Source organism: Petaurus breviceps, unplaced genomic scaffold, assembly GCF_028583685.1.
Source record: "Petaurus breviceps papuanus isolate PSGF00001 unplaced genomic scaffold, PetGlider_PUasm1.0 186, whole genome shotgun sequence".
Lineage (NCBI taxonomy): Eukaryota > Metazoa > Chordata > Mammalia > Diprotodontia > Petauridae > Petaurus > Petaurus breviceps.
Genome location: NW_027185798.1, coordinates 16,111,841 through 16,135,103, shown reverse-complemented (window position 1 = coordinate 16,135,103; position 23,263 = coordinate 16,111,841). Strand labels below are relative to the sequence as shown.

The 23,263-nt window shown below is 44.0% G+C and overlaps 1 protein-coding gene across 12 annotated transcripts in view; it reads right to left on the bottom strand.

The window, feature by feature from the left end:
- The window catches only part of NCOR1 (nuclear receptor corepressor 1), a 211,728-nt gene that overhangs the window by 16,557 nt on the left and 171,908 nt on the right, over positions 1 to 23,263 (bottom strand). For 11 of the 12 annotated variants that reach the window (XM_069089582.1, XM_069089581.1, XM_069089584.1 and 8 more), the window contains 15 exons: positions 20,883 to 21,051; positions 18,882 to 19,022; positions 15,251 to 15,334; positions 14,370 to 14,626; positions 13,475 to 13,835; positions 10,974 to 11,207; positions 8,996 to 9,205; positions 8,122 to 8,271; positions 7,434 to 7,601; positions 5,434 to 5,599; positions 4,418 to 4,926; positions 2,482 to 2,610; positions 1,677 to 1,843; positions 1,222 to 1,445; positions 46 to 183 (listed from right to left, as the gene is read on the bottom strand). In XM_069089582.1, the coding sequence (XP_068945683.1) occupies positions 46 to 183; positions 1,222 to 1,445; positions 1,677 to 1,843; positions 2,482 to 2,610; positions 4,418 to 4,926; positions 5,434 to 5,599; positions 7,434 to 7,601; positions 8,122 to 8,271; positions 8,996 to 9,205; positions 10,974 to 11,207; positions 13,475 to 13,835; positions 14,370 to 14,626; positions 15,251 to 15,334; positions 18,882 to 19,022; positions 20,883 to 21,051 (3,107 nt within the window). The remainder of the gene's footprint in view (positions 1 to 45; positions 184 to 1,221; positions 1,446 to 1,676; positions 1,844 to 2,481; positions 2,611 to 4,417; positions 4,927 to 5,433; positions 5,600 to 7,433; positions 7,602 to 8,121; positions 8,272 to 8,995; positions 9,206 to 10,973; positions 11,208 to 13,474; positions 13,836 to 14,369; positions 14,627 to 15,250; positions 15,335 to 18,881; positions 19,023 to 20,882; positions 21,052 to 23,263) is intronic. The other variant, XM_069089589.1, reaches the window with a different exon arrangement.

The window sequence follows — 23,263 nt, the reverse complement described above, 5'->3', positions numbered from 1 at the left end:
CGGCTGAGCTCCCGGCCCCTCGCACAGCACATGCTCTGGGCTCACCTCTGCTCTGCTGGCACTGCGTTCTGGGACAGGAGCAGGATGTTGTCCTGCTTCTCCTGGATGACCGGAACCTGAGGGGGGGAGATCGGCTCATAGGGTTCTGAGGAGACGTGACTTCTTTCTGGAGATTTCCCAGGCCTGAGATGACAAGACACACATCATGAGAAACCGGCAAAAGCCACAAAGCCTTTGTAAAGCCAGGTTCTGAGCTGTCAGCTCATCTGGGGCTGCCGCAGGGACTCATGGCAGCACTACCACATGAGGAGCCAAAGAAAGTCTTTTGTCTGATCTGTCACTAATAACTGGCAGCACTGGTAAGAGGCCTGAATGCTCAGGAACAGTGGGAAAGGCTCCTTCAGGGAGGCCCACCTTCCTAGCCCCTCTAACTTCCAGGAGCACCTGGAAGACCTTTTCCACTGATCACTGTGGTCTATGAGCCATTAACAAACTCACTCTCCTGAGTCTAATTTAAAGTTTTCCTCTTTCTTCTAAGAAGGTAAAGAGAACTATTATGATTTGGACATTATCTAAGGAGGGGGAAGTATGAGAAAATTCACTGAGGAAACAGTTTCTCATTCAGGTTGCCCCCTTAGAGAACCAAAAAGTTTTGTTTCTGAGTCAGTTTGTGTGAGAGTTGACAAAAGAAAGAAGCCAAGCTCCTCAGGAACACCAAACCTCTAACTGTGAAGTCCAAGTGCTTGCTGCTGTTCATGAGCCTCTGACCCCACTTAACCTTTTGGTGGCATTTCAACATTTCGACTCCCAGGGCAAAATGCCAAAAAGGGTCCCTTTAGAGGGATGTGAACTTTTACATTTCTCAGCACAAGACGTCTAGCTTCCCTGTGCTGTGCTCAGTGATAATTCTTTCCTCATCAGGGGCTAGGCAAGAATGCATTTAAAAAAAACCAAGGTATGAATAACCACAACAAAGGGGATGAGAAAAGGCGTCTGAACTGTCCCCAGCCCACTCTGGTCAGAATAAACTAAAGGCAACAACTTAATCACCATCTCTGAGGTCCCTCTTCTGGACACGTAAGAGTCACAAAAAAGATGTGGTCTTTGGGTGTGACAACAACAGGCACCAAGGAGACCTGCTGAAGGGCCCCAGATGGGCAGATGCAATGGCTTTTAATATAGACAAGCTAGTTCAGTACAGAGGTTGCACAAAGCCTTTACCTTGCCCTGGATTTATCAGAAAGGTTTTCAGGAGACACCCTGGAGCCAGGCCGTGGATGAAGAACAGCTTGAGGCTGGGCTTCTGGACTGTAACGGCTTGACATTTTTGCCCTCCCAGGAGTAGACACTAAAGGAGATGCTGAATTCTGGAATGTAGAAGTGGGAGGCTGCTGGGAAGCCTGCGAGGCAACTTGGTTTCTAGCAAAATCTTGTGTAATAATTTGCTGTTAATGGGGAAAGAAGGAGGTGGTTAAGCATCTGTAACACACCCATGCACTCTAACAGAAGAATTTGGTATTTGGAGGAAAAAAAAAAGCAGGTGGGGGGTAAGGGGGAAGGGGACAGATGCACGTGAAGAGAGAAGGAACCTCAACACACTCCTTGCTGGAGCCCCCCCCTTAGGAACAAATCAGAACACCCACCAAGCCCAGCAGGGAGCCCAGCCAGAAGCTTACACAGATATGGTCAGCAAGCGTGATAAGCCGATGGGTCCGGGGAACCTGCCCCATTCCTTCTGCTTGGGAAGAAGGTGGTGGCGGCGGCAGCTGCTGCTGTGGAGATGGAGACTCTTGTTGGGGTCGATATCGGGGCAGCGATCCATCATACTGTCTGCTGGGATCACCTGATGGGTGACAGACACCAAGGTTGGCGTTCAGAGCCAACTCTCTCTCGAGTCTCCCCAACGACCCTCTAATCGCTCAGCTAACTTCAAAGGCATGTCCTCACAGAACTGGACACTTAACTCCTTCTTCACCCACAGAACAATGACTACAGCAGCAAGTGAAGAGGAGCATGCATCAGAACCGGGTCAAGCTTAGCAACCGGAGCTTGTCTCTTCTTGGATCAAAATGTCAATGATTCACAAAAGGGAAAGAACCAAGGTTTCGTCAATTAGTAGTTATTTTCAATAGGGCATCTATGTAAATTTCTAGATTCATTCTAAAATTTTAAAAACTATATTTAAATTTTCCAGAAGCAAAGAGTTTACTGAAAGGTAACAATCAGAAACAAAGACCAATTTTAACATTTTTAGCTAATGCCAAAAATGAAGAGCGCGTGCACATCCTCGCATCTGCTCAGCGCACAAAGGTAAACGGGTGGGCGTGAGAAGCTAGCCTGAGAAAGCCACACGGACTGTAAGCAGCGGTTCAGACTGCACTGCAATTCTCCTTCTCTGTTCTTCCTACTTGGCAGATGCTCGTGCTTCCTGCCGGTGGTCAGAAACGAGCACAAAGGGCCAGGGCTTTCAGGAGGGCTTACTTTCTGCAGGGTTTGTCTTAGCGGACTCCTGCGGGTAGGCCTGGAGTTTTTCTTGGGGTGGTGCTGGTGAGCTGGCAGGGCTTATCACCTCAATAGCATCTCCTGGCGGTTCATATCGATGAGACGACACTTCAAGAAAGGGAATGCACATTATTTGAAAACATAATTTCAACCTGCCCACAAATTTCAATGGGAAAAAAAAAAATCACTCCATTCCCCTGCTGATAACCCTTAATGTAGAAAGCTGTACAATTACTGAAACAGAACAAAGCAATACATTTGCCTTTTAAAGATGTCTTTACCACAATTGATATTTTCCTCAATATTACAAATCACAAGGGAGAGATGACAGCACCACTACCACCATTTTATAAGTCCTTTAAAAAACGGCCAAGAGAACAGTGAAACTGTCTTGGAAAAGATGGCTCAATGAAACGCTTTTCAGAGCTGGGTGATGGAGGCACAGGCCTTGAGGCTGGCTGCCTAATTCTGATGGTCTGGTGTGACAGAGAAAATCCTCATCCTTTAGAAAGCTTTCTGAGCCACCCACACTGCTTCTCTGACATGACACAGGAAAGCATTTTTGTAGACAAGTGGAATTAGGCCTACCAAAGTCATTTCAAATAAATTCTAAACTACTATGTAAAGCCAAGGCAATCTATGCAAATATCAGAGAATACTTGGAGGAAAACAAATGGTCCTTAAGTCCAACTAGTGTTTTCGGCAAGGAAAAAACAGGTGACAAGCTAGTGGAGAATCTGCCAGGATTTGCATATAACTTTCCAAATGACAAAAAACAAAAATGGCTACTACTGACCAATTACTCCTTCTAGAGGGCACAACTACAAATGTCTCCCTCCCCACCCTCTATTTAGTTCTGGCCCTTCCTGAGGAGCTACAGTCCCACATGGTGGAAACAGGTGCTTCAACTTTGCCTGTGGCAGAATGTGGTGGAGGAGGCCATACTGTTACCCTCTCATCAGGACCTCAGCATCAGCTCCACCTGCTGAATTTAGCCTAAACTGAGGAATATACACCAGAGGTAAAGGAGAAAAGTCCAACCTCCAGGGAATGATGTTGGTTATAGGTATCTGCTGCCCTCTGGTTCTTTGCGGTGTCAGGACACCACGCAGTTCTATGACTTTCTCCTGAATGTTGCCCAGCCCATTTCCTGTTCCTTCCTCCCCAGCTCTTTCTGCCACAGAGCTCTTTAAGAAGCCTTCTTTCCAGGATGAGACCATCACCATATGACAGCATCACAAAAGAAATCTTCCCAGCCCTTTGTTGATCCCTGGATCCTACATATTCCAGACCTGCCTCCCATGCCAAGTAGGCAAAGGCAGGGGAGACGAGTCCACTCATCCTCCTCCAGCTCAGATGAGAAACTGAGGCAAACAGGGTACAGTGACTTGCCCAGATCACACAGCCAGTAACTGTCTGAGACTGGATTTGAACTCAGGGAGAGGAGTCTTCTTGCCTCCAGGCCTGGTGTTCTATCTATTGCACTATCTAGGTGTCCCTATATGTTACATCCATATTACATATATGTACATTTACACATGCATGTGATGTACAGCCAAACAAATGGTTTTGGGATAATGGGCACTTCTGTTCTACTCTATTAATGTGGATAAAAGAAAGGCAACTGAATCTCACTTAATTTCTCCCCAGCTCTTGGCAGCATCTTATCTGGGCTTCTGGGGCTGGCTCTAAGCACAGGCCTTCCCACTCCTCCAGGACACCCTGCCGGCCGCCTGACCGGGCGGCGGTCTCAGCCATTTTGCTCTTGCAGACCCCTGGATGCTGCTACTGGCACATGCCTCTTTTCAGCAAACGTATGACCAGCCTGTGGCCCTGGAAGCCAGGCCTGCTCTAACCCACCTGGTGCCCAGTGACTGACCTCTCGGTCTTCAGAACCAACAGCACGGATACGTACAGCTACTGGAAGAGTCGGAGCTCTGAGAGCCACGCTCCCGCGCGTCCTTGTCTGAGGCGATCTGCCTGGTGATGATGACGTCGATGAAGTTGGCCGCGGTGATGGTGGTCTTCCCTAGTGTCCGCAGCTCCTCCTCGTACCGGGATTTTGGAGGAGGGGCTTTCTCTTTTCCAGCCTCAGCATGAGCGACTGAGGACGCCTGGCCCTGTGGCTTGCCGCTGGGGAAAGCGGACGGGGTGTATGGGCACGGGGCAGGCCTCTTGTCTGCCTCCAGGGCTTTCTGCTCCAGCTGCTGGGGCTGCGGCTGCGGCTCAGCGGCCATGGCCGGCCGGCCCCTCAGGCTCTCCTCCAGCCTGGACGCTTCGTGCTTACTCTCCTTGGCTTTGGTCACTTCCATCTGAGGGGCTGAAGCAGCGGCATCCACCAGAGCAGCCAAGGCATCAGCTGCAGTGTTGTAACGGGAGGCAGGCAAGCCGGGAGTTAGGGAAGGCCCGCCAGGGGGCAGCTGCCTGCAAATAAGTAACATCAACAAATCAACGAGCATGTGGTTGGAGAGGAAAGAAAACTGGAGAAGAGTCGGAAGAGAGGTGTTCGATCGACGCCTCCGGCTCTGCCACGGGCAGGCACCTCCCTGACGTCCCTGAGCCCTGCCTAGCTAGCTCAGGGGCTGCTGTGAGGGCCACATGCGTTGAGGGAGTGAAAGGTGAACTAAGAAACAGTGTCAGAATGAGGCCTCCATGTTCCTGACAATGACAAGGAACCGCAAAAACCAGAAGCTGGGGCTTTCAGCCACGACCAAGTGTCCACTGCAAACATTCCCAAACAGGAGCTGGAGGTGCCTATGAAGGGCGGGCCTATTCACAGAGCTGCACGAGAACAAGAATTCACTGCACAAAAGTCAAAACTTGTAGGATAGAAGCATGTTTTTATGTCATAATGACATTCAGTTTTAACTCATCCACAAGAGGTGAGCAAAAGAAATACATTCCTTGGTAAGAGACGTACGCAGGACCTACATGATGCGTAGCTGCGCAGCAGGATCCAAGGGGGTGATGACGCTGGTTCCATTGGGTCCCTGGAAAATAGTGGATCTTTGCTGCAGAAGATTTTCTGGAGTCCTCACTGAGGGGGAAGGGGAGCGGACATAACCGTGGCTGCCAGGCCGTCCAGGCTGCTCAGAACCTGCAGGGGTGTGGACAGAGAAATAAGCAGAGTGAGGGGCCAGGGGAGGCCTGGAAGCTCCCTGGTGTTCTCAAGGCAAGAGAAAGGAGGCCAGTGACATTCTCCTTCCTGGCTATTTTTTAAGAGACAACCTCAAATTCTGATGACTGAAATATCCAAATCACCTCAGAAGAGAGAAACAACGAGCATCCAATCACTTGAATACCTACCTTCCTGACATTGCCCCCACAGACTTTCCCTACCTGACAGTCCCGGGCTCAAGATGTCCTGAATCCTAACAATGTCTCTGGAACACTTTCAGAAAAGCCTCAAGCACCAGGACAAATCCACTCCCTACTTTCCAGTCATCTCCTCCCTAGACAGCTCAGCTGCCTTGCTACCTCCTTTCCCAATTCCAGTTCTGGAATCACAAAGTACAATAAAATCGACCCTCCCCCCCACTGTTTCTGGATGATCTGAATATCAATCTACTCTCCTGAAGGCTGTCTAATGCTTCCTACAGCTTTCCATCATTACACGTGCACTTGGTGTTTGGAATCCCCATTAGAAAGGGAGCTCCCTGAGGGCAGGGACTGCCTTTGCTTCTGTAGCACAGTGAGGTTGTCAAGCACACAGCACAGTATATGACTAATAAATGTTTTTTCCATTCATTCATTCAGTTACATTAAATATCTATTATTAATGGGCAATTCTACAAAACTATAACTTTTCTACAAAATTATAACTGAAATGAAAACATGAAGTGACTGGTTTTTCTTTTCTGTCATGAGAAAAAAGCAGAAGGTGTTTTGTACTTTCTGGAATGGCAGTGAATCAGGTGCCCTTTTCACCCCAACGCGGAACGGATCAGTGAGCAAGCCGGAGGGGGGCAGTTCTAGCCAAATGAATTTGGCCACAGATCACTTCAGGGTCTGGGATGTACTGGGAGAAGTCAGAATGGGCTGCTGGGATTTAGGGTGTGGAATATCCAGCATGAATTGGAAAAGAAACCAGGGGGAAAATAAGTATTTTCATTGAAAAAAATCATGAAAATAATGAACACTGTAAAACATTCATAATCTCATGTTGGTATTTTTCAAAAGGAAAACATCTCTAGTGCTGACATTTTCTTATGAAAATCTTACTTCCTACAGATTATTAGGGTTTGCAGGATTCCTTTTTACATACACTAGTACGTATAATGGCGAGAGAACTAAGAGAGAGTTGGGAGATGTGGCTTTAAGTCTAGGGTCTTCACCTAAACCCTGCTGTGACCTGGGAGCAGCCCATTTTGGACCTCAGGCTCTTCCTCTACAAGAGGTATGACCTTCTGTGTTACAGACCCTTTTGGCAGGGAAGTGAATCAAAACAAATGTTAAATTTCAGGTAGAGGTTAGTGAAAATAAAGATGCAAACTTTGTCCCCCAGCCAAGTTCCTGAATGTCCTGAAGTCTATCCATTGGACTAATGGCCCCCAGGTTAAGAACCTCTGTTCTAAATGTATATACACATGTATGTGTGTGTGTGTATCTGTCTGCTGGCATAAAAAATTGTGTGTGTGTGTGTATAAATAGTGTGTGTATATATGGTGTGTATATGTAGTGTGTGTATATATATATTGTGTGTGTATATGTATATTGTGTGTATGTATGTATATATATATATATATACACACACATATATATGTATATCTGTCTGTTAGCATAAAAAAAATTGTCTAGTATTAAAAATGGGGTTAGACTTCCCAAATTCACTTTGGCGAACTTATCTTAGAATGCCAATAACACTGATTGTGCCTCTCTCTCTCTCTCCACTAAAGAATAAGAAAATGAACTTCATGCCTTCCATCTCTTACCTGGACGAAGGTAGAGCTCTGAAGAGACGGCAGCAATTCGCTCCCTTTCCCGCTCCCGTTCCCTCTCTCGTTCCCTCTCCCGCTCACGCTCCTTCTCTCTCTCCCTTTCCCTTTCACGTTCCCTCTCAACATTTGCAGCAGCAGATGCAGCCAGGTGTGAAGGGTGGCCTGTAAATACACCAATCCATAGGTTTTCACATCCCCATGAGGAACAGCAATGAAACTTAAATTTTCAAATGAGTGCAATTTTTACAAAGAGCTCTAGACTTGAAGGCTATGCCTGTTTTATCATTAAAGGAGTTCAGCTGAAAATGTTGATGAATACAATGATTTTATAATGTTTCTCCAAGACATTGGTCCACTGTCAACTTGAGATACATGAACATATTATTGCTAACCAAAACCCAACAATAAATAGCACCATAGCAATCAGAAAGGTGTGGTGCTAAGAGGGCAGGCTCTGGAGGAGATGACCTGCATCCAAAGCCAGCTCAAATACTTTGTACTGGAATGACCTTGGATGTCACTGAACCCCCCTGGGCCTCAGTTTACCTCCTTTCTAAAATGAGGAGAATGGATACAATCAAGCCAGGGCCCCTCCTAATTCTAAATTTACACTCATGAAGCACTGGTGGAAAATCACCAGGCAGTACTTCTAATCAAGGGGAAGCAGAGCAAGGATTCTTACCTGGAGACATTGAAGCAGGATTGTAAGGTCTGGGAGGGAAGGCCAGCTGGGTACCTGGTATGTAAGTGATTCTTTCCATTGGAGGAGTGCTTGGACCCCCAGGATGAGGCACCAAGATGGTGGGAGGCATATTGGTCAAGTCAATGATTCCTGTCATAAAGATGAATGCACTGAGATGAGGATTTTTGTCCTTGTTTTCTCAAGTCAACTGGCAGGGGCCTGGCCCTCTGAGATTTCTGAGCTCAATGACTTGTTGCTGTTAAGGCCAGCTCTCTACCCACTTTGCCTCTCCGCTGACACATGGAACACACACAAATTATACAGATCCTCCTCCATTAATTTTCTAACTCATTCACCAACAGAACAGAAAATTCTGAGGATTCTGGCACCTATCAGGAAACCACAGTTCCAGGAGCCCAACAAAGAAGCTGGTAGAAGGTTGGCTCTAAAAGCTTCACCTTGTAACTTGGAAGAGTCACACTCCTAGAGCTCCTTTATGTAATTCATGCCTACTAAATAAAGTGTGGCAAAGGTAAATGCTATGGGGCAGTAGATGGTACTGAGCTTAAGAGTCAGCAGACCTGGGTTTAAATCCTGCTACAGACACTTCACCAACGGTGTGTTCTTGTCAAATCACCTACCATCTCAGAATCTCCTCAGCTTCTCAATAAGGTGCTTTTGCAAGCCCTTGGATGCTACATAGACATGGGAACACTATTATTGTGCACTGACTCCCCTGCTCTGGACACCACGTGGGCTTCATAGACTAGAAGGCCTTCAAAAGCTCTATGAGATGGTGGCCTTGGCAAAAACCACAGAAAACTGTGCTCTAACACAAGAAGGGGAATTCGCTAGAGGAATCAGAGAGACATACCTCTGGTTGCAGGATATGGGAGACCTATTTGTTGCTCTCTGGGGGAGAGTCCTCTGGCTACATCAGGGCGCAAGTTAACTTGCATCTGTTGTGAGGTAATATAATCGTTTAGAATTGTCTGCCTTGTGTTTTCCATTGCGTAAAGCTGATACTGACTTGGGTAACCTGGCGTTGGGGAAAGCTGTCTCTGGAACAGGTATGCAGCGGCTGCTGTAGGAGAGAGACAGACAGACAGGAAGTTCAGTCTCTGGAGGAGGCAGCCCAACATACATGAGAAGTCTAAAAAGCTAATGACAACGTCTGTGAAGAGCAAAAACAATGCCCTAGGCCGTGATACACAAGCAGCATCGCTGACCAGCTATCACTTAGGTAGTCCTACTACATTCAAGGCGAAATGGAAGAAAAAAGGTTAAAAATTACTCATCTTTTTAGTGCTTCTAACAATATCTAAGAGAATTCTCCAGGAGTTTTCATTTCCAAGTACTTCTAAATAGTTTAATTATAATGTTCTCCCCAAGAACCACCTACACCATTCCTTTTCTTTAGAAGAGATTTAATTCTGTCCCATCAGATTCATGAGAACATTGGATCAGAATGGCATACTATAAATAGTCATCTTGATTTTTCTTGGGGAAAGAAAGGTTAGATGGATAATAAAATAAACACTTAGCCTTAAATTACAAAGGTGTGAACCATAGACTTAGTGACTGGTAGGTGGAGGGCAGAAACGGGTCTGATCTGGGCTGATCAACAGTTGATTAAAAAAATGGACTGACTTTAGAAAAAAGACATACACGGACATGCATCATAATGGGATAATATAATGAAGGCTTTTTTTAATGTCTAAGACCTAACTTCCAACCTAATTTTGTATAAAAATCACAAGCTAACACAGACCAAAGATGCTTTGTTTGGGGAAGAAAATGAAAGATGGCCTAACGCTAAAGCATTTTTTCTCCAGAGGCCACTACAACTTGCCTCTGGTGATGATTTGGTTTGTGGAGGACTCTAGGAAACTACATGGCCCATTGGATGACTGAAAATCTGCTTCCCTAAAGCCTGAGAATACTGGTAGTAATAAGAAAGCTTTCCAAAAATTTTTATAAGCAACTGGAGCCCTTTTCAAAATGCCAGTGATTGCTCTCTGCAGTTGTTAGCTTTAATTTAGCCTGCTCGGTTCTGTCGCTACTAAATGAGACCAAGAATGCAAAGCCATATTAAAGAAAACAATGAAAACTGTTTGGCTCAATTAACCCTAGACGCAATATCCTCTTTTGGGGGCTGTTAGCGTGCCCCTCCTAAATTACTTAATCTGTCTATTTATCTGTTATCCATATTATTTCCCTGATCAATAGAATGTGAGCTCCTCGGGGGGGGGATGCAGTACGGTGCCGGATACATAGCGGACTCTCAGCCAATACCTGCTAAATTGAAAGGGACAACAGATGCTCATGTTCTGAGTTGAGAAAAAGAGTAAAGCACTCCAGATAGGAAAGCAACATGGGCAAGAGTCAATGTGTGTATGTAGTCTAGGAGGTCTGTGGCCCTCAGGTTGTTCTCCTAGAAAATGTGTTACTTTAAGATACTCTGAGCCAGTGGAGAGAATGTAAATCTCAGCCATGGACACAGAAGGAGAGCACTATAGGCCGGGCAATACCAAGAGATGACATTAAAGAGTCAGGGGGCTTTGGCGTTTAATGTTACTTGTGCTTCACTAAAACTTCTAAGAGAATAATTATCCTGGAAAAGATCTCTGTTAATGTTGCTATAAATGTCCGTTGCCATGGAAATAGTCTCTATGAACAGATGATGTTAACAGGCTTCCCATGTAGTACAGGGCTGCTGCAGCCTCTGTATTCTGAAGCAGTGGATGGAGGGGGGGAAGAAAAGAGGGAAAGAACCTCTTGTCTAATAAACACATACTCTCTTCTTTTAAATAATTAAGTCATAAGCCTCTATTGCCCCAAACAACACTCACCGGGGTCCAGTGCCCTGTGAAATGGCATTGCAGGATCCAGATGTGCAGGAAGATGGCTTCGATAGACCTCCCCTGGCGCACTGCCTCTGTGGTGGGGCTCAAAGGGGCTGTGGGTGACAACAGGGTCCACCCCTGGGACTGGAGACTTAGACGGCAAAGGTACACTTTCTCTTTGGGTAGGAGTAAGTGTAGATTTCCTTTCATGATTTGCAGACTTCCCAGAAGAAACAGCAGCTGAAAAAGTAGTACCATGCATTAAGACAGATGACATAATTGATCCATTTATCAAGGATTCATGGGAACATTTTATACATTTTATCATCTTAAAAACAAGAACTGTATCATAAAAATCATTTTCTATTCTATCTGTGCAGATGTAGGGAAAAAAATTATCTGTACTTGTGGTGTTGCATAAGCTCACCAAGGGCTGGGAACATGGAGGGCTCACCTTTGTGCCCATCGGAGATGCTCCATATTTCAATGCCACTGAGCTGGCTGGCACATGAGATCCTGAAAGGAGGACCCCTTCTGGAATACGGCAATAACCCCCCATTTCATACTCTTTGTATCCCCAGCACTTAGCACAGTGCCCAGCACACAGCAGGCCTTTAATAAATGCTTATTGGTTGCCTGATTTTGAAATAAAAAGGTGGTTAACACGTTGACAATCAATCACCTTCTCAGCGGTCCCATTCTTCACCTAATTTTCTAATTATTAATAACGCAATCTTCAACACTTTCTTCTCCCGCCAAAGCACTGGGAGCTCCTTGCAAAGGAGGTGTTGTCTTCTGTCTTTCTTTGTATCCCTGCGCATATCATGGCTGGCACACAGGAGGATCTTAACTGCTGTGCTACATGTCTCACAACCTTTAAACCATGTGGAATGGTGAGGGCCATTCTTAGTGAGGCATGAGTCACACTTTAAAGGGATTAAAGGAGGAATTCCCTCCTAGTTTATACAAATAAAATCATGTTGAAATGAATAAGAGGGGAAATACTGAAAGTGGAATGTCACCCAGGGACAGCTCCCAAGTATGAATAGGAAGGACAGAGCCATCCATTTTGCTTTGGTGTCAGTGACATGAGGATTGTGTATTTAAGGAATTTAGATCCCTTTGGGGGAATAAACAAAGTCCTGGCTGAGCTAGTGAGCCCCAAAGGGTCAGGAGTGGGATGCTGACTCACAGAAGACTAGGGAGGACAGCTCAGAAGCCTGCTGCATTGAGAAAGCCTTCTCAGCCTTACCTGATTGTGCCATTCATAGCTAAGGAGCCTCTAACACTGTGTGAACAAGTCTGTTAGCATTCATTTTATACCCTACTCATTCACATAGGTTTGTATTTTTTCTAATTATTAGTACTCTGTTCTGTGTTCCTCTTTCATGAAAGCCTCTGACTTCCAAAACTTCAGTCCTAGCCCTAGTGAGTACTCAGTAACTCCTGATGACTGAACCACTGAGTTCAAGACCAAAGCCACACGAACAGAACAAGAGTGGAATTAGCTGACAACAACCTCAAGGCCTCTTGGTCCCACCAATGAGATGAAGTCATGAGTTAATACTGACAAAATTCTCTGAGGAAGCCCAGACCCAGGCTCTCCTCTTTCTAGGAGTTTGATACCCACAAAAACCACGGGTCATCTACGTGGCTGCCTGCACCACAAGGACAGTCTCACAACATGCCCTCTATAGCTGGGTTTGGACTAGAAAAGCCTGGTATTTTTTGATGGAAAGAAGCAGAACAACATGTTGATCTCACTTCTGAGTAGTTTTATAGCTCAATGGCAGATGCTTCACAGCATTGGGATTGAGGCACTTTTGCCTTTCCAGCCATTAGAAATCAGGAGTAATTCATTTGGCCCATCTGACTATGTTGAGAGTGTGATTTTTTTTTTCTTTTTGGAGCAGAGAAGGCAAGGCAATTGGTGTTAAGCGACTTGCCCAAGGTCACACAGCTAGTAAGTGTTAAGTGTCTGAGGCCGGATTTGAACTCAGGTCTTCCTGACTCCAGGGCCGGTGCTCTATTCACTTCACCACCTAGCCACCCTGAGAATGTGATCTTGACTAAGCTGAATTCTTCTTTTAAAGTATCAACAAAGGCACTAATGAAAATGGTACATAAGGTAGACTAAAGAGAATGGAGCCTATATTACATCACTTTAACATGAACTTCCCTAAAGAATGTTCTCCTTCATTAAGGTAAGCATTCATATTGTCTTGAGAAAAGGGATAATTATCCAAAGGAATAACTGGAACTTCCCAATAGAGTTTAGGCTCCCTGAGAGCAGGGGCTTTCATCTTTGTCCCTGTCTAGGGACAGTAAGCACTTAGCTAGCTATGTCTGGTGACAGAGAGAAATGTGGGTACCTATCAAAAGTGAAATCCAGTGTTACATTCACTTTGGACTTGTGTTAATTTAAAAATTCCAACTTGAAAACTGCTGCTTGTGATTGACATAAAGCTTAATGAGGAGGGAGAGACAAGACTGCAAAATGAGCATACCATCAGAAGTCCTGCTCATCATGGGAGACCCTCTGGACATGGTGCTCTGGTAATTCACAGGCGTTCTCCTCGCACTCGTATCCTCATAAATGCCAGGACTCAGCTGAGCTTTGGGAGGTTCATGAAGGGTTGACCTTAGAACAGAGGGACCGGAACTAACGACTGATGTATGCCGGGAACGGATAGGGTCTCCTGCTTTTACATCTTCATACTTTCCTCGTTCCACCACCTTGATGTTCTCTGGAACCATTTCCAGCTGAGACAATCCACGAGGGAGCTTACTGGGGCCTGTGATTAGGGACTTGACATTATGTTTAATGGCAGATTGACTAGAGCTGCTTTCATACTTTATGGGTGTGCCCTAAAAAGAGAAAAACAAGCATTATGAATATTTATCCCGGAATATGTAAAAGACTTAATTAAAAAAAAAATTAAACTGTTTTTACTCCCTGTTTCAAGCATTTGACTTGAGCTACCTAACTAGAACTCCCTGTTCTGAATCAAAAACTCTACATGCTATGAATAAGATAAATAAATTTTACTATGGTGATAGCTTCTGTATCTGTACTCCTGACCCACCCCTGCTCCCCATGTCATAAAGTCCTGTTATGAGCGCTGGGTCTTGTTTTCTAAGCTTTTATAGAAACGGGGAACAAAGAGGCACCGTATGGTAGAAAGAGTGTTAAATTTAAAGTCAAAGAGTCTGAGTTTAGATCCTGACTGTGGCAATCACTACTGTGGCAAGTCACTAAAATCCCTGAGGGCCTCAGGTCTTTTAAAATGTGGGGGCTGAACGAGATGACCTCAAAGATCTTTTCCAGAACTAAACCTACAATTTTCTGACTGGAACTGGGATTGCTAAAGGCAAAGATTGGCCTGCCCTCAAAAACATTACCTGAGAAATGGAACCTTCAATTATGGGCCTTGTACTCTGGATTACTTCTGGAGTTTTTCGGCTTTCCTGACTTAAAAGATCTTGCCTTGGAATTTCATGAATCGAACGTCCCATTTCCTTGATAGTGGTGACTCCATCATACGGTTTTCCTTTTGTAATAGCTCCTTCAAATGCTCGGATGGGAGGACTCTCTCTTTTAATCTGTTTGGGATATTTAAGGCCTTCTTCGAAGCTTTCCGTTGTGGCTCTTGGTGTGCCTTCCAAGGAAAAATTAAATGACTGTTTAGTCACTGCTATTTTAGCAATACCCAGTACAGTAATGTCCCCATACATATCAGGCATTCAATTCCTTAGAATTATCAATAAGAGAGGAAAAGGACAGACTGAAAACAGGATCTGACTGGCTCTAGTTACAGCTCCCCCATTAATGAGACAGGTTATCATGGGAAAGCCACACACTCTCCATTTTCTCACTTGTAAAATGAGGGAGACGGATTAGATTATAGCTAAGGCACTTTTCCAGATCTAAAGTTCCTGGATCAACATTTTAAGGCATTTTTACACGTATAATAATCACCAAAAAGTAGTTAATGAAAATGTTTGTAAAGAAATTTGTAAAAATCATAAAATTTGTGAATGTTCTTTGTAAATTGTAAAAAGAAATTTATAAAAAATTGTAAAAAGAATGGGAACCTTTAAATTTTCAAATAAGTCAAGTCTATCTCAAAAAAATTCAGGAAAGACTTAAATCTTTTAAGAATCCAACAGCAAACTAATTACTAGCCCCAGAGTACACTATGGCCTCATATACTTAATATAAAGTGAACCATTTTTGCCAGCAAAGAGAAATGAATCTAGAGTCAAGAAAATTTCTAATTTACCTTGCATTATTGAACCAGATAGTACTGTTCTCTCTTTAAGATCAGAATGAGGGCTCCCCCTGGGTAGTGCACGGCATATCAATCCTTTAAAAAAAAAAGTAAATAATAAAATACAAGATAACCCTGAGAACTCACAAACAATAATATATCTGTTATAGTGACTGCTTTTAAATATCTTCAATGGAATAAAATTGCTTTTTTGAAGATCTACCATAAAGAACAGTAATGTGCAGTTTACAACACAGAAACATTGTAAGTCAAATTTTAAATAGACTCTCCTAAGTATAAAATGGCTAAGGCTACACTAGACCAAAAGCAAAAAGTAAAGCTATATTCAAAGTTAAGACAAAGAAACCCAAAGTTTCTCTGCTTGGGCACAGAAAGATAAATAGCAGAATGAGGGACAAAACAAATGAAAAGCTATCACATTTATTGAGAGTGGGAAAAAAACAAGAACTATGAAAGGGTCTACCAGGGATGGACAATAAGTAGGTGAGAGCAAACCAAGTTCGCTAAGTGCAGTTTATGCCTCAAGGGTCAGTCTGTGGCCCTGTTCTCTCCTTTCTCTGCATGCTTCAGAACCCACGAAATGATCACTTCGAAGCAGATGACCCAGGCATGCAGACAGCCCCCACCTGCTCCCTGTGCACCACTGCGGTCTTTTGAACATTTCTAGCTGGCTGCCCCAGAGGCATCTACAGCTCAACATCCAAACCAAACTCATAGTCTTTCCCTTCAAAACCCCCCCCTCTCCCAAACTTTCCAAGTTCTGTCCAATGTTCTCCCAAGCTCCTGGGCTCTCGAGTTTAGAAAATTATTTCCTCAATTCTGCATTCTTCTTGACCTCACACAGCCAATGAGTATCCACATCTTGCCCTTCTATCTCCACAATGGCTTATGCACCAGATTCCTCTCTAATCCAACAGCTGCCACACTGGCTCAGGCCCTCATCAATCTTTGCCTAGATTATTGTAACTACCTATCCAGATGCCCAAGTCTGCCACCTGGCTGACAGTGATTTTTTTTAAGTGTAGATCTGACCATGTCACTCCTTTATTCAATCAACTCAGGTGGCTCCCTCTCGGTCTCCAGCACAAAATATAAATTCATCAGTTTGGATGTGAACGCCTTCCAAGGCATGAACACAAGTCTATCTTTCCAGTCCATCAGTAATTGTTATCCAGACAAACTGGTCTTCTCTCTGTTCTTCATATTTGACACTCCCTTTCTCCTGTGCCTTTATGCTGGCCATCTGACAATCCCCATATCCAAAATATGATGCTTCCCTCCTTCCACCTCAAAGAATCTCTTTATTCTTTCAAGTTTCTTGCTCTCCCTTCCAAACTACCTTGTGTGTTTAGCTACTTTGTAACTGTTCACTCTACATTAATTTTCTATGTGCTTCCTATCTTTTCCACTAGAATATTAATTTCTTGTTTCTTTATACATCTCCATCACTTAATAAATGCTTGCTGCAATCAAAACAGCTCTTGGATACCACATCACACCTGTTAGATTTGGCTAACATAACAAAACAGGAAAATTATAAATGCTGGAGAAGTGGGAAAATTGGAACACTGATGCATTGTTGGTGGAATTGTGAACTGATCCAACCATTCTGGACAGCAATTTGGAACCATGCCCAAAGGGCTACAAAAATGTGCATACCCTTTGACCCTGCAATATCACTTCTAGGTCTGTATGCCAAAGACATCATACAAATGGAAAAAGAACCCACATGTACAAAAATATTTATAGCAGATCATTTTGTGGTGGCAAAGAACTGGAAATTGAGGGGATGCCCATCAACTGGGGAATGGCTGTACGAGTTGTGGTATATGAATGTAATGGAATACTACTGTGCTTCAAGAAATGATGAGCAGGTGGATGTTAGAAAAATCTGGAAAGATTTATATGAATTGATACTGAGTGAAGTGAGCAGAACCAGGAGAATACTATATACCATTACAGCCACAATGTGTGATGACTTTTTTCAGCAATGAAAGGTTCTAAGATAACTCCCGAGGGCTCAGGATGGAGAATTACAGAGTCTGAACGCAGACGGAAGCACACTATTTGCTCTCTCTTTTGTTTCTTGTGGTTCATTCCCATTGGTCATAATTCTTCTTTGCAACATGACAAATGGGAAAATATGTTTAATGTGAATGTATATGTAGAGCCTATATCAGACTGCATGCTGTCTTGGGGAGGGTAGGGAGGTGGAGAAAATTTGGAAATTAAAAACTTGTGGAATTCAATGTCACAAACAAAAAATAATGAAATAATTCTAAAAATAAATGAATGAATGAATGCTTGCTGTTTGACTGTAACCCTGAGGAAATTATAAAATGAACAACAATTTTTAAGAAATTTCAACTCCAGCACTATGTATTAAGAGGAAATCAGACTCACTATGTGCACAGAAAAGATGGCTAGATCTGGAGTCAGTGGGGTAGGTTTCAAATCCTGGGTCTGCCATTTTTGGTGTGACCCCTGAAAAGTTGCTTTGCTTCCCTGTTTTATCTCAGTTTCCCAAATGGTAAATTATGAGTATTGGACTCAAAGATCTCAAAGGTCCCATCTCTGATACTTCCATGTATATAAAATCCCTTCCCCTTAGTTACTTAGCACCTCTTTAAGAATAAAGTTCTTAGGGGCAGCTAGGTAGCACAGCGAGTAAGAACACCGGCTCCAGTGTTGGGATGACCTGGAGATCGAATCCCGGGCTCAGACACTTAGCACCCACCCAGAAACACCTGGCTGTGTAACCTTGAGCAAGTTACTTAACTCCAATTGCTTAGGGGCGGCCACGTGGCTCAGCGAGTAAGAGCACCGGCTCCAGTGTCGCAATGACTTGGATCAAATCTGGGCTCAGATACTCAGTACCACACCCAGAAATAACTGGCCATATAATCTTGAGCAAGTTACTTAACCCCGATTGCTTTAAAAAAAAAAAAAGAATAAAGTTCTTGCCTTGCTTTTTATACTTCTACCAGCTCAGAGTTTTCTATTTGTGACAGGTCACACTGTCCTCAACCCTTTGTCACCAGCAAAGCACCTGGTAGGCAGGCCTTACTGCAAAAAGAAAGCGGCATCACTGCTGTCACCACAAGACTGAGCAATAGCTCCAGCGTCAGAACCCTGAGAAGACCATGGCTGGAGGTTTCTTCACAGGCAAGTTTGATGGCACTGCTCAAAAGCCTTTGATGTCTCCGTGGGGATCGCTGGGTGCTCTCTTGCCTACCTCCTATTCCAGCCCCCACCTCTGGCTCCAGGAGCTGGTCCTCTGACAGGACCCTCCTGTCTGTGCTTGTGTCACTTCTCCGCCACACACCACCTTCTCAGGGCCTGGAGAACAGGAGCAGCTTTCTTTTCACCTTGCTACTACTCTTAGCACTTTGCATAGTGCCCTGTCCACTTCATTGGTGCTGAAAGTTTTCTGGAATTGAACTTCAATACAATGCAGCACCTCAAATGGATTTAACAGGAAAGCCTTATGAACTAGTTTTGAATAGTGACTTTCCCCTAACATTCTCTACACAGATTTCCTCACAATCACTTGCACATTTCATATGTGTGTTGTCTGGCTCGTCATCAAGCTTTAGCAGCAGTGAAATGCACTGTACCATACCTTCCAGAGGGGCTGACACAGGAGACTCTCTCAGTGGTATCCCTTGTTTGAGGTTTCCTTCCATGGAATCATAGCTTCTCTTTAAACTGATTTCATGAGCTGCTCTTGGACTCCTGGTTCCCTCTCGAGCATTCTTCATATCTATAGGATGTAAAAACAAGTTTGACCATTAGGCAAAGGTTCAGTCAGAACACAGAGCCTCTAAACCCCAAAGGAAACTATGCAACACAGACCAGAGGAACGGAATTTAACACTTGCAAAACATTCTGAAGGTAAAGAAAATGACTGGTCACAAAACATGCCTGTTCTGACTTTACATTCCAGTAAGACAATCAGAATTAAATTACTAGTGTTTTCCAAGATGATATGGATGGGGGTATGCTAATTCCCTTTTCACTGTCCTCTATCTGGCTTTTCTATGCAAAATGGATATTTACAGATGATTTCAAGAAAACATTTGCTTTTGCTAGTTTTATAAAAGCAATTTAAAGTTCAAAATGGAAGAACAGGTGAAATTTCATGCCTCCAAATATCAAAAAATAATCTTTTTATCAAGGCAATGTCATTAAATAAGTTAAATCTTCTGTTATATAAGTTAAATTCAAAACACTTCAATGGGGAAATGGAAAAAAGGCTAAAAACAGAGTGAGAACTTGGAGGACGGTAGACCTGAGTCAGGAGGTAGAACACTTAAGAGAATGTTATGTGGCAGGGAAGGAAAGAAGGAAAAGATAAGCAGCTCCTTCTGAAGAGGAAAAGTCAGCCCAGAAGAGACAGGAAACCCTCCAGAAAGAAATTCTAAAGACATAAGAAAAAGTCAATGAGGGGTGGCCAGGTAGCACAGCGAGTAAGAGCACTGGCCCCAGAGTCGGGATGACCTGGGATCGACTCCGGGCTCAGATACTCAGCACCACACCCAGAAATAACTGGCCGTGTAACCTTGAGCAAGTTACTTAACCCTGATTGCTTTAAAAAAAAAAAAAAGTCAATGAGAAGGCAAAGGAGAAACTCTCTAAAGAGACCTGTGTGGATGTCCTAGGGATTCACTGACTAAGATTTTCCAATGAATAAAAGATGGAAACAAGGGAGGCAATGGATGAATGTAAAATCACAGTACTGCAAGCATGGTTATAAGCATGATCCAATTTCAACCGGGAAGGTAGCTTTGAGTTTGCCAGGATTCAGTGTTTGGCTCTTGGCTGTTGGCCTTTAGGCAGAGACAGCAAAGTTCTCAACTGCAAATAACATATAGCTGGGAGTGATAGCTAACATGTGGGATAATAGTGTAAAGATGCAAAAATGCCCTCATAGACACTAACCACTGAGCAGAATTTAACAGTATGAAATTTAACAAAGATAAGGATCGTGTCTTAAGCTTAGGTGAAAGAAAATCAGCTTCACAGTCAAGATGGAGGCAACTTAGAATAACCTGAGTTCCAATCCTGCCTTCGGACACTTACTAGATACATGATTGTGGGTAAATCATTTAACTTCTTCAGCCTGTCTCCTCATCTGCAGAAGTAGGATAGTAACAGTACACTCCACACAGGATTGGTGTGTAAACAAAACCAAATAAGGTAAGATACGTCAAGCACGTCGGAAACCTTAGAGCGTTCTATTTACTAGCTAGTATTATCACTGTTGTTATTCTGTGTTCCAAGCTTTAACAAGGTCACTGAAAAATGGGAGAATCTCGAGGTGAACATGAATGCAAGCCCCCCTAAGAGCATCCAGGGAAGGAGAAAGGGTTGTTAACCCTAAAGAGAAGGCGGGAGAGCTGGCTTCAGGCAACTGAAAGGCTGACACATAAAGAAGGGATCAACAAGGCTCATTCTGCTTGGCTGGGCTGGGATGAGGGCAAAGGTGCACACGGAAGCATCCAAAGTACTGACCCCAAATGGAGTCTTCCCAAGCGGGCTCAGGATCACTCCTCAGGGAGGCTGTCCCAGTGACTCTCCCCCACCTGAGATGCCATGATATGAATGCTCCTTTCGTACTCACTATCATAGGACAAAATGTGTCCACTCTTCCCTTCGTAAATCACATGGCCTTTGGATACAGCATCCTCTCGGCTCTTCTCAGGGCCGCTGTCATCCACAGAGAGTCTAGGGATTGCTCCCTTCACCACTGTTTCTGCTTGTAGGCCAGGCTGTGACAGAGCTGGAGTACCCTGACCAGACGGAAAAAGTGATTACCTTCTGAATGGATAACGGCATAAGACAGAACAGACTCCAACATATTTTAATTTAGTCTTTTATAGATAACAGTGACAGGCAGCAGGGTGCAGAAGATGGAGAACTGGTCCGAGAGCCCGGAAGACCCAGGTCTAAGGCCTGAGTCTGAATGATCCTGGGCCAGTCCCTTCAGTCCCAAGTCTATGGGCAGGTCTTGGGTCATTGGCTACACAGGAGATGTTGGGCTCACTGGTACAGAGAGCTACCTCCCCATGGAGTTTCCCAAGTTCCCTTGTAGATAGGGTGAGGGAAGGTCAACAATGAGAGGTTAAATAGGTACCAGGAGTTCCCCAAATTTAACAGGCTCAGACCCTATTCTTATTCTAATCTATTTAGATAACAGCAGTAGCAACCCTAAAGCTTAATCTCCAGAGCAGAGGAAGCACACACTTAAAAAGTGGAAGGACACATCTGTGTCATGTTCAAATCAGCAATCATGCCCTCTGGCCCTCAGAAAGATCATCTCTTTTTTTAGGCCGGTAAACCTTTAAACACAATTTTTAATGAAATTAAAAACCCTCAATTCCACCACCATACTTGTTAGCTGGCAAGCTCCTTGAAGGCAGGGAATGCCATCTTCTTCACTGTGTTTCCCACCATGCTTTGGCCATGGCAAGGATTCAAAGGAGTGTTGGTGGAATGAACTGACGCATTTATGACACTAACCTGTTTATGGTGGTTCCTGGATTACTGGATTACAACAAGAAAAATGCCTCTTAATCTTTGAGTAACATGTATATTCTTTACTGCAAACACACAAGAACGCTAACAGATGTTTTACATCACATGTCTGTTATGGGTGTTTATGTTTGGGGTTCAGTCCTTCAAATTTTAGCCCAATGTGGAAATTTTCCATACCAGTGAAAATCAGAAACTCTTCTGTAACTCAAGAGTTTTGGAGAATTGACCAGGGTACTTCTGAGGGGCAGTGACCTGTGCACATTCACACAGCCTTGAATCAGTCTTGCTGCCTCCCAAGCTGTCCTGCATCCACCCAGCTGTGTTTAGGATGCCACTGGGAAGTGAGCACACAAGCCTGCCTGATTCTATTTGCTGTCTTCTACGCAGTGCTTATCAGTGCTAAGTTAAAGGAAAAATGAGCATTTTTCCTTTTGTGGCTGCTGCTTATCTCAGGGGAACAAAAGTAGGCCTGAAAATGCTTTTTTGAGATAAACTGGGATCTAGAGGGTGAGGATGAAAGCGAGTCAGGAGAGTTTGTTCATTATTTTCTCAATCATAACAATGAAGATCATGTAAAACCCACGCTTTAGCTAAGAATAACCAAGAACACAGGAATCCTTGGCAGTTCAACAAGCACAGGCAGATTAAAAGCCCTCAGAGTTGGGCTGTGTACACTGTTTTCCAAATTTCCCAAAATAGATTTTTGTTATATTGGGTCTAAAGCTTTCATTTCAAATCTTCAGATCAAACTAACATTGTAAAATGGGGTAGAAAGGTCTTTTGTAATCACCAGCTGGCAATTAATTCTGCCCCCTAAGACATAAAAAAGGTCAGAATTCTGGTGCTTAGGATACAGCAGTAGAATTTTTTTTAACGTAAATCAATTCATATGATAATTCACAAAACAATTTACAAACTTGTCTTTTCGGCAAAGCCCACCCAAAAAAGCTTACAAAGAAGCACCAAGACCATATTCCTTAACCAAACAGTCAAAAAACAAAAAATAAAAAGCACAAGATAATATCCCTCTTCCCCCTTCTCAATTCTACCACTGCATGTGCACACACAAATGCCCAGGGTCAGTCCCACAGTGGCAAGCTCCTGATAGGGAGGCTGTATAGAAAATACACTTCTCTATCTGACAACGCCTCCAAGTTCTATGTGCTGCCAGTCTTATCTGGGAAGTGTTACTGATTCTCTTCTCTTCCTGGAGCTCCACTCGGCATCAGGGGCAGAACTTTGCAGATGTCCCAAGCACACACACTAGCGCTCACCTTGACTGGTCCCTCTCTAGCCCATCATGACTTCTGCTCTGGTTCCAGGCCTTATCACATCTCACCTGAACAGCAGATTAGGCTCTCAACTGACCTTTCCACATGCAATTTTTCCCCTTGCCCACACATCCCCCTCAAAGCTGCCAAATACAGAGTTGACCAGAGCACCCTCAGACTCAAACATCTTCAGTGA